The sequence below is a fragment of the Pelophylax lessonae genome, assembly GCF_965119305.1.
Source record: "Pelophylax lessonae genome assembly, chromosome: 1".
Taxonomy (NCBI): domain Eukaryota; kingdom Metazoa; phylum Chordata; class Amphibia; order Anura; family Ranidae; genus Pelophylax; species Pelophylax lessonae.
Genome location: NC_138768.1, coordinates 870,251,634 through 870,265,463, shown reverse-complemented (window position 1 = coordinate 870,265,463; position 13,830 = coordinate 870,251,634). Strand labels below are relative to the sequence as shown.

The 13,830-nt window shown below is 44.7% G+C and overlaps 1 protein-coding gene across 1 annotated transcript in view; it reads left to right on the top strand.

Moving 5' to 3' along the window:
- DNAI1 (dynein axonemal intermediate chain 1) overlaps positions 1–13,830 on the top strand; it is a 259,805-nt gene that overhangs the window by 57,516 nt on the left and 188,459 nt on the right. Inside the window, exon 13 of the mRNA XM_082243034.1 lies at positions 8,730–8,773. Coding sequence (XP_082099160.1) covers positions 8,730–8,773 — 44 coding nt within the window. The remainder of the gene's footprint in view (positions 1–8,729; positions 8,774–13,830) is intronic.

Below are 13,830 nucleotides of genomic sequence, written 5' to 3'. Positions count from 1 at the left end.
ACAGTTATTTTGTGTTTCTTCTATTTGGGAATAATCGCACCAACTGTTGTCACCCTCTCACCAAGCTGCTTGGCGATGGTCTTGTAGCCCATTCCAGCCTTGTGTAGGTCTACAATCTTCTCCCTGACATCCTTGGACAGCTCTTTGGTCTTGGCCATGGTGGAGAGATTGGAATATGATTGATTGATTGCTTCTGTGGACAGGTGTCTTTTATACAGGTAACAAGCTGAGATTAGGAGCACTCCCTTTAATAGAGTACTCCTAATCTCAGCTTGTTACCTGTATAGAAGACACCTGGGAGACAGAAATCTTGCTGATTAATAGGGGATCAAATACTTATTTCACTCATTAAAATGCAAATCAGTTTATAACTTTTTTGAAATGCGTCTTTCTGGATATTTCTGGTGTTATTCTGTCTCTCGCTGGTAAAATAAACCGACCAATAAAATTATAGACTGATCATTTCTTTGTCAGTGGGCAAACGTACAAAATCAGCAGGGGATCAAATACGTTTTTCCCTCACTGTACATAGTGCTTATAGTTGGTAAGGCTGAAAAAAGACACCAGTCCACCCAGTCCAACCTATGATGTATGAGTGTGCTTGTGTTTGTTTCAACAGTAAATTGTATATCCCTGTATGTTGTGGTCGTTAAGGTGCTGATATAATAGTTTTTTTAATCATTGACACTCCCTGCTGATACCACTGCTTGTGGAAGAGAATTCCACACCCTTACCGCTCTGACAGTAAAGAACACTCTAAGCAGTTTAAAGCGTTTGTTAACCTAAAAAAAATGTATCCTTTTCCCTTAATCACTTCCGGACCACCCGGCGCAGTTTTATGTGAGTACTTTGACGTTAATAACCGGGGGTTCTGGCAGCAGATAGCAGATAGCTGCCATAACCTCAGTATTTTCTCACAGGGCGGGCGGTCCTCTTTCACATAAAAGTGGTCCCAGTGGCGGAATTGCCGCCACCCCTTCCGCGGCTTCCCGGTCGTTTTTCCCGCTTACCGGAGCCATCAATAGCGGGGAAAAGGATCCGGTTCTCTCAGGTGCTGTGCAGGAGGTCGAGTGAGGGCAAGATGGCCCCCACTCCACTCTCTGCCTTTGGAGTACCGGAGCAATGTCATACGTCGCTTCCTCCCAACGGCCTTAAAGAGCCTATTTTTTTTCTTGTTAAAAATGTTTTTTTTTTTTTTTTTTTGCTTTTTAGTGTAGATGTGAGATGTGAGGTCTTTTTGAGCTCAGATTTCACAATAAAGAGGTCCTGGCCTTCCTTTTTTCTATTACAAGGGATGTTTACATTCCTTGTAATAGGAATAAAAGTCACCAAATATTAATTTTTTTTTTTTTTTAAATAAAAATGAAAAAAAAAAAAAAATTTAAAGTTCCCGTCTCTCCGAGCTTTCGAACAGAAGCGAACGCATAGACAAGTCGTGCCCACATATGTAAACGGTGTTCAAACCACACGTGAGGTATCGCCCCGATCGTTATAGCGAGAGTAATTATTCTAGCCCTGGACCTCCTCTGTAACTCTAAACTGGTAACCTGCCTGTAGAAATTTTTAAAGCGTCGCCTATGGAGATTTTTAAGTACCAATGTTTGTCGCCATTCCACGAGCGTGCGCACTTTAGAAGCATGACATGTTGGGTATCTATTTACTCAGCGTAACATTATCATTCACATTTTAGAAAAAAAAATTTGACTAACATTACTCTTTTCTTTTTTTTTTTTCTTTTCCAAAAGAATTGTGTTTCTTAGACCGCTGCGCAAATACGGTGTGACATAAAGTATTGCAACAATCGCCATTTTATTTTCTAGGGTCTCTGCTAAAAAAAAAAAAAATAATAATAAATATATATATATATATATATATATATATATAACATTTGGGGGTTCTAATTTATTTTCTAGCAAAAAATACTGATTTTAACTTGTAAACAACAAGTGTCAGAAATAGGGCTGGTCCTTAAGTGGTTAAAGCATGTTATACAGCGCAGTGCTGTGTCATTTGGCCCCCCGCATCACCTGAAACACCTGGCTGATCCTGCCTGGCTATACCCTCCCCTCTGTAAACTGACCATGGTTTATTATGGCTGCTGAGCCCTGACACCGTGGTCAGCGTCATCCGCAGTCCTGCTCTCTGCTCTCCTGAGTCCTCCTCGGTCCTCCTCTCCCCTCCCCTCCCCTTCCTGCCTGTCAGCACCATGTCATGGCCCCCCCCCCCCCCCTGCAGCTGAAATAACTGTTAATGTGTTATATAATCAACTTTGTTTCCTAAGCCTGTGTGCCTCTGTCTCTGTGTTTGTTTTCTAAAGAAAATGCTGTATATACCTGATTTCAGTGTGCTGCTTGGTGATCACGTGACCGGCCGTCTCTCTCTCTCTCTCTCTCTCTCTCTCTCTCTCTCTCTCCTCCTCTCCTCCCGAGTGATGCCAGCAGGGGATTTTCGGCCCCTCCCACTCTAGCTGTCAAATCGTGAGAGGGAAGAGACAGCCGGTCACGTGATCGCCGAGCAGCACACTGAAATCCGGTATATACAGCATTTTGTTTTTATAAAACACATAGACAGAGGCACACAGGCTTTGGAAACAAAGATGATTATGCAAAGTCATGCAAGTGGCTTAACAACCACTTTGAGGTTAAACCGCATCTCTTCCAGTTCCAGTAAATGGCCCCTTGTCTTTTTAAATTCCCTTTTACTGATTAGTTTGTTCCCTATTCTAGGGTCACCAGTACAGTATTTTTACATTGATGATATCATATCCCTTTTCAAGCATCTCTTCTCTAGAGAGAATACGTTTAGTCCTTGCAATCTTTTCTCATAGCTGCTGTCCTCCATTCCCCTAATTATTTTTGTTGCCCTTCTCTGGACTCTCTCCAGTTCCAGCACATCCTTCCTGAGGACCGGTGCCCAGAACTGGACAGCATACTCCAGATGTGGCCGGACCAGAGTCTTGTAGAGAGGGAGAATAATCTCTTTATTTCTGGAGTGAATCCCCTTTTTTATACAACCCAGTATTCTGTTGGCTTTGCTTGCAGCAGCTTGGCATTGCATGCATTGCTGGGCCTGATATCTACTAGGACCCCCAGGTCTTTTTCCATCCTAGAATCCCCCAGAGGTCCCCCCCCCCCCCAACAAGCAACTTGCGTTCATATTTTAGCACCCAAATGCATTACTTTACATTTTTCGACATTAAACCTCATTTGCCATGTAGTTGCCCACCCCATTATTTTTTTCAGGTCTTCTTGTAAGTTTTCCACGTCCTGCGTAGAAGTTTTTGCCCTGCTTAGCTTAGTATCATCCGCAAATACTGATATTGAGCTGTTTACCCCATCCTCTTTATCGTTTATGAACAAATTAAACAGAATTGGTCCTAGGACAGGCCCTTAGGGGACCCCACTTACCACACCAGACCATTCCAATTACCCGCCCCTGCAGCCAGTTTTCAAACCAAGTACTCACCCTATGGTCCATGCTGACGGATCTCAGTTTGTAAAGTAAATATTTGTGGGAAACAATATCAAATGCCTCTGCATTGTCATGTCATGCAAAAGTTTGCATGGAATCCTCCAGATCTGTCCTGGCCTTCCTCCATCAGGGACACTTTCTAGCTTCTGTGAACATCAAGGTGGCATACTTTCCAACAATTAATGCTATATCTCCCTTTTTCTGTGGGAACTAAACGCTACCAGTTTGTGGCCCTTCTGTTTGGTCTGTCTTCTGCACCTTGAGTGCTTGCCAAGGTATTGGCACCCCTACCAGCCTGGCTGCGCTCCCAGGGTATTACAATTGTGAGATACCTAGACAAAGCATCCTACTCTTCTACCATCATCCCGTGTCATAGCAACCAATAGGCTGCTTGTTAACTTGAAAAGCAGGGCAGCTCCAGACTGATCACTCCGCCCAACCTCCCCCCTGCTGAGAAGATGACCGCAGCGTCGGGATAAAGAAAGGACACACAGGCAGCTAAATTGCATGGCCGTGGTGGTACAGAGAGAACTGTAATTTGGTCTGAATCCTGACCATGGTCTGCCATTTAGCAAAGCCTGGTCTAAACCTTCAGAAATCAGCGTTGACACCAAAACTTTGCTTGGAGTATCTGGATCTTATCCTAGACACAGCTCAGGCTAATGTTTTTTTTTTTTTATCCAATAAAACTTCAGAGACTTAGCTCTCAGACTCTAAACTACAGTCCAGGAGCTTTCAAACTCTGATTCTATATGAGAGTTCAGGCCTTGATGGTAGCCTTATTCGAGGCTCTCCCATTTGATCCGTTCCACTTCAGACTCCCATAACACAACATTATGTCATTGTGGGACGGTCCGTTCGGGCTCTAGACAAACCAACTTGCCTGACACTGAAGACCGGATTACCTCTGGCCTGGTTATACAAAAATCCAGCTCTGGAATTAAGGAAATCGTTCCTCCCAATGTCTTGGAATACCCTAACCATGTATGCCAGCCTGAAAGGCTGGGGAGAAGTCCTAGGCCATAGGTTGCCAGAGGAATCTCCCCATCATCGTTCTGGAACTCAGAACTGTAACAGATCCCTAATATTTGGACCAACTATTTCTGTCTTAGGTCTCCAGAATCTCACGTGATGCAGTGACCTGGCCCCTCAATTCCCCCCCAAACATCAGCCTTAGCTTATTGAAGGGTAAAACAAAAGACGCTTTATTCACCAACTCACTTCCAATATATACAGTCGAATACACATTCCTAGAAGTGTGAACACACTTCACCTCTAAACAGATGAAAGCAGAAGACATAGGCTCTCAGACTGCCTGTCTCCATTTTCAACACACCTTATTATAACTGTCAATTCACATCCCCACAGTAGATAATAGCTGAGTTTGATGTCATTAGCATTTCTTTAGTCTCTCAATGTGTGGAGAAGTCCTCTGCTGCAACAGCAGCTTTAGGCCCGTAAAAATGATCCCAGTCTGCGTCTGTATCTTGGGGTGACATAGATTTGAGTCCAAAGCAACACTACTCCCATGGTCCTCCAGCATATACCCCCACACAGAGGTGCACTCCCCTACAAGCCAGGGCCCGTAGTCTGTGGGCAGGAGGCTGGCCTCCACACTCCTCCAGTAGCCCGTGGCGAACGTCCCAGCAAATGGGCGTTCGTCACAAGAACAATTTGGCTGTTCCTGCAATAATGGACACTTTGACTACAGGGTCATCCGATCAGAATTTAGTCAAACAGTACAGCAGTGGGTTAGATCCACCATCAGGGAGGAACCAGAAGTCTTGCTGTAGCAAGCGAGATATAAAGGATTCTGTCTCAGACAGAACTGCACGTTTCATCCTTCTCTGCTGATTACATCTTAGGCGTAGATGAATGGCAGGCAGACTACTACAGCTGGCAGTATCTGGAATGTGGGGGAATGGTCCTTACACCCAGAAGTATTCTTGGACCTGTGTCACAGGTAGGGGGTTGCAGATCTGGACTTCCTGGCTTCCATATTCAGAAACAAACTGGACAGGTTTGTCTCCAGATAAGGAGATCCTCTGGTGGCAGCAGTGGATGCTCTGGTGGCTCTATGGGATTAGCACAACAATAGTCGGTAAGGAGAGTCTCAGTAGACAGGTGACCCCAGTCAAAGTGAAATGTTGTTCTCATTTAGCATTGGGCTCCATACACATTGTAAACAGATCGTGACACTGAACTGAATACATTTATTCTTTTCTTATGTAACTAGAAATCCCATTTCCAGTTCAGGATCAGCGTGGACACAGGGCATATAGAAGGTGTTCCTTTAATTCATAATTCAGTAGGAAGGGACCCAGGAGGGAGCAGTCAGGCAGATGTTCTCTCTTTGCATGGCTGGCCGCACACAGGAAGATGTGTCCCTGCTCACCACGAGGAGACATCTGTCTGTACACTGCAGCACCACACACCGCTGCTTCTTCTCATGTGACTTGCCCAGTGGACTGGAGCAGCATTAACATCTTACATTCCTGTTCTCAATCATCAGGACAAACAGAGATTTCCAACAAGCTGGATTACAAATGTTGTCCAATATTCCCTCCTGGGCAACTCTGAATGGCCCGATCCTCATCTGAGAGTCACATTTGGGCTGTTGGGTCTGGGGCTGAACAGACATCTCATTACAATTCTAAGGCTAGTAAATGTAGAGACGTGCCCTGCCCTGGGTCCAGCTTGGTTGGTAAATACAGAAAAATCTGCATGTGATTGTTTTGCTTAGTGTCTTTTAAGGTTATTTGCGGTAAAAGCAAGGAAGCATAAAAACCTCTGTAGTGTAATAATATGCTTTACTAAACAAAAATGCTGTACATATAATTGTAGGAAAAACAATTCCCGGCATAAAAAGCTTTACAAAATATGCATACAATCTGCACATGCACAAGCTATCTATCCTTCCCAGCAAATTAGCATTAACAATGTATGCAAGAAGGATACACTCAGTTACTTAAAGTGGAATTTCAGTCAAAACCTAACTAACAATAAACCTACTTTCTGCCACATTCTAAGCCTAATCTATCTAACCCTGTAAAGCAAACATTTCTATACTTTCCTTTTCTGAAGCTGATCCAGTCTGGTCTCCAGCAGCAGATGCTTTGTGCAGGAGAGAACCGACAATGGCTGGTAAATATTAAATATATCACAATTAATCTGCGCTAAAAGTTGGATACGCAAAACACAAGCAAAGGCACGATGAACAAAGACGACAAGTCCTTTCAAATCCCTGTTGAAAGTGTCCATGTCACCATCTTTGTCCATGGTTGGGAATTTGTCCAGGGGAATTTTGTGTATTCGTTCTTTCCTGGACTGTGCTCGTCTTTCCTCTGCTTCTATGCGATGCAGAATGAACTGGTAACGTAATGATTCACTGACTGGGCCTAGCAATTGTAGATCAGCCTGCAAGGGTGATGACTGGACCTCTAGTTGGTCCTCCTGGACATCATCACAAAATAAAAGATAGAAAAGAAAAACAAGAGGGGGTGGGGAGCAAATAGCCAAGTGTGTCTTCAACAAAACAAAAATGATGCACTGAGTGAGCTTCTGTAGGTCAGTTTCTTCTAACAAGCCTCCAACCTTTAGGACATGGGTTAAACGAATAAACCATGCACTAATGTACTAAGCAGATCCCGCCCGCTGCCGCCAATCTGTCACGATCGACCACGCCCACGGCGACTAGCTAACCGAGACGTGGTTTCGTGACTGGGGAGTATAAGGGAATAAGGGAAATTCCTACTGAGTAATAAGACTGGCTGTGACACTTTCACATCCCGCACTGCCTTTGGTCACCACTAGAGGGAAACTCCACTCCAATTCAGCTGGCTGACCACACACAGGCAGATACAAATCTTAAATACAATCTGGTGCACTGTAAGGGTTAGGGAGCAGTCTAGCAATTATCACACACTACTAGGATTCCTCCAGCTATCCTACAAGCCAGAACCCCTGTGTTAATCACTCTTCCCACTGTTCCCACACCCACACACCACAAATGATAGCCTGCCACCACCCAACAGTTTGTCCGCAGACTGGTCTGCTGGGACACCACACACACGCAGATCTCCGTCTGGTTTAGAATCTGCATGCAATCTGCCAACACACAGTGCAATTGCATACAGATTGGCATGTAGCGTAGACCAAGCAATTATACACTAAAATGCAACAATCTCTTCAGAGATATGAGTCCTAGCTTAGTACACAGAAGTAACTTATTCATTTTATAATTTAATATCCTGAAAGTGGGCAGTGCATAAAAAATATATACAAAGCAAAAGCAGTTATAAAAAATACAAAAAATATAAAAAGACACACAATTGGCAATTTGCTATTAAAATAAAAAGGAATAAAAACAGAAATAAACTTTACCGAAGCTTATCCCTTGGTAGAAGCATACCGGAAACCACGTGGGGACTCTCCAGTTTAGAACTGGCTTCGAGGAAGAACAGTGTTCATATCTCAGGTTCCCCAATTTATTGGAATATGGATGTGGGCTGGACTTTAGCCTTTGGCCAATCAACCAACGGGGGTTGTCCACGTCTCAGCCCACAGGAGGTTTCGTGTCCTGAACTGACCAGAGGTGAATTGACCCAGAACGGCGCTGACCGCTGAGTCAGGGATAGGAATTCTGACACCAGCGCATCGTTCTGATTGCTACAGTACCAAACACTGCCTGCCTGCCGTAATCAGGTGCCATATAACGGTTTTGTGTATTTCTGTAGGATTCTACACACGCTATAAATACAGATTTACATGTACTTGTAGCCCAACACGTGAGCCATAAGAAGGAATTATTTTCATCTCTCTGCCACTAATATTTTAACTTTTATGAGAGATTAAATACATTCCTTAGATCTGATGGTACCAACCAAAGCTTGCAGACCATTTGGAGCCTCTCCTTGTCCCCTCGTAGCCAAGATCTCTAGCAGTTTCCTTTGAGGCCTCAGGAAGGTGACAATTTCGTCTTTGAGGCTCCAGGAAGGTGACAATTTTGTTTCCTTGCATCGGAGACTTTTATTGCCATGTAGGTGTCAACTCTATCCTAGAGAATGGTCCTGTCCCTTTCAGATGCTAATAACAGGACATATGTGTATGACTGATTCTAAATACTACAATTCTTAATAACCCAAAATGACACTACATCTACAATTATACTATTTCTACAGATCACTTCATATCTCGCTAATGCAAAGCTACCCTACTCTGACATTTCTGTTACAATGGTGTCTCTTCTTCCTCCACAGGAGCCCCAAGTACAAAGACCTGTTTGCTGTGGGCCACGGATCCTGTAAGTGTCTCCTCTCTCAGTAAGAATGAATGGTGGGAGAGTGGAGGTGACGGGGGAGGGGGGGCACATTGCTGTCACAGAGACGTTTGGGGGGATTATTAAAAGTGTATGTTACCCCAAAAACGAAAATTTTGTGTAGTTCCATGTAAATTTTGTGTGTAATATTCATTGTTTTCTGTTGGTGCAAAATACCCGGTGATCCTGCCAATCCCCACTGGACACAGTTTGGCCCCCCAACGATGGAGCGCCATTCCCCCCATTGACACCAACGATGGGGTGCCATTCCTCCCATTGACACCAACAATGGGGCGCCATTCCTCTCATTGACACCAACGATGGGGCGCCATTCCTCCCATTGACACAAATGATGGGGCCCCATTCCTCCCGCTGGACAGAGTTCGGCCCCCCTAAAGTTTGAAGTACAGTAAAGTGGCCCTTTGTTTAGAAAGTTTGGAAATCCCTGCCCTATGAAACTGTGTAAGGTGGGTTGTGTCCATTCCCTCCATATTAAACTCAGCTCTCTGCTGTGTGTGACATCAAATCTCCCCCACCACCTGCCTCCTGTTAGTTGAGAAATACTCTTTGTTTTCCTCTCACTGACACCAACGATGGGGCGCCATTCCCCCCATTGACGCCAACGATGGGGCGCCATTCCTCCCATTGACACCAACGATGGGGCGCCATTCCTCCCATTGACGCCAACGACGGGGGCGCCATTCCTCCCATTGACACCAACGATGGGGCGCCATTCCTCCCATTGATGCCAATGATGGGGCGCCATTCCTCCCATTGACACCAACGACGGGGGCGCCATTCCTCCCATTGACACCAACGATGGGGCACCATTCCTCCCATTGACACCAAAGATGGGGCGCCATTCCTGCCATTGACACCAACGATGGGGCGCCATTCCTCCCATTGACACCAACAATGGGGCACCATTCCTCCTACTGGACAGAGTTCGGCCCCCCTAAAGTTTGAAGTACAGTAAAGTGGCCCTTTGTTTAGAAAATTTGGAGACCCCTGCCCTATGAGACTGTGTAGAAATGGGTTGTTTCCATTCCCTCCACTCAGCTCTCAAATTAAACTCAGCTCTGTGCTGTGTGTGACATCAAATCCCACCACCCCCTACCTCCTGCTAGCTGAGAAATACTCTTTTATCTGTGTACTTTGGCTATAGAGGAGTGTGCGCTGCAGGTAAACATGTACAACTTATATAGGAGGATTTGTTTCATCTCTGTGTATCACCTGAGGCCAGTCATTTTACCGGGTACATGTAAGAGCTCACAACTACTACTATTGTAAGGCTTCTTTCACATGAGCGGCCAGGTGGTGGTAAAAACAGGTGACTGAGCCACATTTTTACCATCCCCTTAACCACCTAAAGTGTAAAATACAGCTGGGGGAGGCTGTTCACATGTCATTCAAGTCAGTGGGGCTGAACAGCAACCACAAGCCAATTGGTTGGCTTGTGGTTGTGGCACATTAGCCCCAATATATATTTTTCCATTTGGCAAATCAAGAAAAAACACAAAAAAATAGGCATTTAGAAAGTTGCAGGATCTCCTCTTAAATGCGTGACAGCGGCTGCTTAGCCACACTCTAAAAAGTAATCCATCGCGTATCACTTGAAAATTGGCTAATAGCCCTTACCCCTCCCCTTCAGAGCAGGTGGGGGTTCCTCCCCCTGCATCCGCTGTCACATTTTAAAATCGGCATTGGCTGTGCGGGGCTCCATCAGCACAGCCGCATCCTTCACCCATAGGGCTCTGTGAATGAGTAAACTACAAGTCCCATCTGCCACTGTGGCCGATGGATTTGTAGTTTTAATGGCTTATCAGCACCCTTGTAGTCCATTCACTCTTCCTGCTGCTCTGAAACGGTTAGTCCTTATGGAGGTATGGGCATAGAGCTATAAAGAGCCTGACGATGCACCCACAATCCACTGATCACGGGAGCAATGCTCTGCAGGCTCCTGAGAAAATAAGTAAATAAATGCACTGTTTTTTTTTTTACCTGCAAAAATATGTGCATTTATTTATTTTTTTATTTATTTATAAGGTGAACTTAGCCTTTAAAAGTTGGGAGGGGGGTTGGGTAGAAGGATCAGTGTGTGGCCTGCAAACAAGAACAATCAGCTTACAGCTTGTAGAATTCCTCCCTCTAGTGGTCAGATGCAGCATTGCTATAGTTTAATGAGCGTATTCAGGGTTGAATTTCCACTTTTGCGGCAAAGTTGGGATATCACCTTCTTTGTATTCTTATCATGTTCCCATTCACATAGCATACCCACTTCCATACCGCGCAAATTCCAGCATTCCTCTTCTACATGTAAAACTCACCATTTTTTTTGCTAGAAAATTACCTCGGGAATAAAATGGCGATCATTGCAGTTTTTTATGTCACTCGGTATTTGGGCAGAAATTTTTCATATGTGATTTTTTGGGAGAAATTAAACGAAAGAGTAAAGTTAGACCAATTTATGGTATAATGTGAAAGATGTTACGCCGAGTAAATGGATACCCAACATGTCACGCTTTAACATTTCGCACGCTCCTGGAATGGCGCCAAACATTAATACTTAAAAATCTCCATAGGCTATGCTTTAAAATTTTTTACAGGTTACCAATTACAGAGGAGAACTTGTGCTTGAATTATTGCTCTCGCTCTGACGTTCGCGGCGATACCGCACATGTGTGGTTTGAATGTCGTTACATATGCGGACCCGTCCTATGTATGCGTTCGCTTCTGCGTGTGAGCACGCAGGGACAGAGGCGCTTTCATTTTTTTTTTTTTTATTGTTTATTTTATTTACATTTCTATTTTTTCACCTTCCCTTTAAATTTTTTTCTTTGATCACTTTTATTCCTATAAGGCCTCTTGCACACAATTCTCCTGTTTGAGCATCTCCTTTTTCAGCCGTAATTTTTGTCTTATTGAAATGCGTGCATTTTCGCGCATATGCGTTCGCGCAAATTAGTATAAATTTTGTAAATTTGCATAAATTCTTGCCTCTGTATATGCAATTTTTTTTTTTCAGATCAACAGTATGATCGTGTGCGTTCATTTAATCGGATTTGCCGGTATTTGCGCATATTAGCGTGCAAATGCGCGCATTAGGTGTAAATTACTGTCCTAAAATGCTGATTTTTCTATATTGTTCTTACTGAAGAATACGCGGTGCTCATTTACGCGCCTGTGTGCATAGGCACATTAGAATGAATGGACTTTATTTTAGCTCATAAAAAAGCTGTACTAAGCATTTTAAGGCTGCAGTGTGCAAGGGGCCTAACATCCCTTGTATAATGAATAGGGATGACTGGTCCTCTCTATGGAGGGATCAGGGGTCTATAAGTCCCCACATCTCTCCTCTAACCTGGAAACCAAAAAAAGATAAAAAAAAAAATATCTCAGGCTTTCCAGCCGAATACACAGCAGTGTTTACAACTGCTGGGGCCTGGGCGTCACACCTGGCCTCCAAGAGTCAAAGAGATGACTGGGAGACCATCTGGTCCACGGTCAGCTCTATGGTAAACATCCTTGTCCGGCTCGCTGATCGCACGGGTGAGCCGGTAGAAGCACCGGAGGGCAGTGGGAGGGGGGGATGTCCCCACCCGCCGCCTGTAAAAACAATCAAGCGGCTGAACTGCTGCTATAATTGTTTTTACAGTGCAGGGAATTGCCGGCAGAAAAAGAGGATATCTGAATGATGCCCGCAGCCAGGACGTCACATGAGGTATGGAAGTGGATAACCTGAAAAAAATAAAAAACATTTTCTGAATGTAAATTTCTCTTTCATTCATTGACGGACACAGCTCCTGATCTTCTTAACCATTGGGTTATACTGCCCCCTTCAGGAGTAGGACACTAGGCCAAAAAAAGTCTGCCTATGGGCAGTCCCAGGGGGTACACTCCCTCTCTCTGCTATAGGTACTCAGTTTTTTTTCTGCCTAGTCAGGAGTAAGGACCTCGTTCCTTGCTGGGATCTCTGGTCCTGGCAATTTTTTCTTTTTAGATAGATTTTTTTCTCATGGTTTTTCCTGTGAGATCTACAATCAACTGCCGGACTAGGCGACGGGCGGGATAATCTAGATCTAGTGGTCTCCCCAGTCTGGCCAGCGAGCTCGCGCAGACCTCAGCTCCGCGTTAAATGCCTCGTGAGGTCGCATACGACCAGGTCTCGGCCCGAGTTGCAGCTGTCCTCCTAGCCAACACCCCCCCCATTTCCATGGAGAGGAGGTTCTGTCTGGAGCAGTGCCCGCCTGGTTCCTGGTATGGTATCAAAAAAGAAAAACTGCGCTAAATATCTAGAACAAAAGTAGCAGCAACTTGTATGCGACAAACATCAAAGAAACAATATATAGAAAAAAGCTGCGCTAAGTGACAGTGACCATGTGTGATACAGGTCAAAAGGAAAGTCCCAAATAAAGTCCCAAAAAATATGTAAAAAATAAACAAAATGAACAAATGCAGTCCAAAATTAATTCACACTCCACAGATGCAATCAATGCGTGTAGATACTGCTTACCAGAAGTAGCAGTAAGATGAGCCTAAAGTCAGAGGCGTAACTAGAACCTTCAGGGCCCCGATGCAAGAAACCATGAAGGGCCCCCCAGACCCCTGGCCGGGGCCCTTCCCTTCAAGCCCGGGGCTCTTCCTACTAATCCTGGGGCTCTTTAATCTCATTGCATGGCCTTTTATTATGGTCCCGCATCAGGATCCTTTCACAAGTTCTGCAGTGGGCCCCCTTCCTGCAATCTTGGGGCCTCCCCACAGTGGTGAAATGCCAGGGCCCGGTCGCAAGTGTGACCTTTGAGATCCTAGAAGTTCACCCACTGGTTTGCTACCGGGCCCCCTGGAGCATGGGTCCCGGTAGCGATTGCAACCCCTGCAACCCCTGTAGTTACGCCCCTGCCTAAAGTGTATGGAAACCGAGCCAGATGGAAGTCTGCAGAGGATTCCTCCCCGACGGTGTCCAACTCAGAAGTGCAAATGGATGGATTTTAAAATGAAAAATATAAAGAAAAACATAGCGTGATACTGTATACAAATATAAC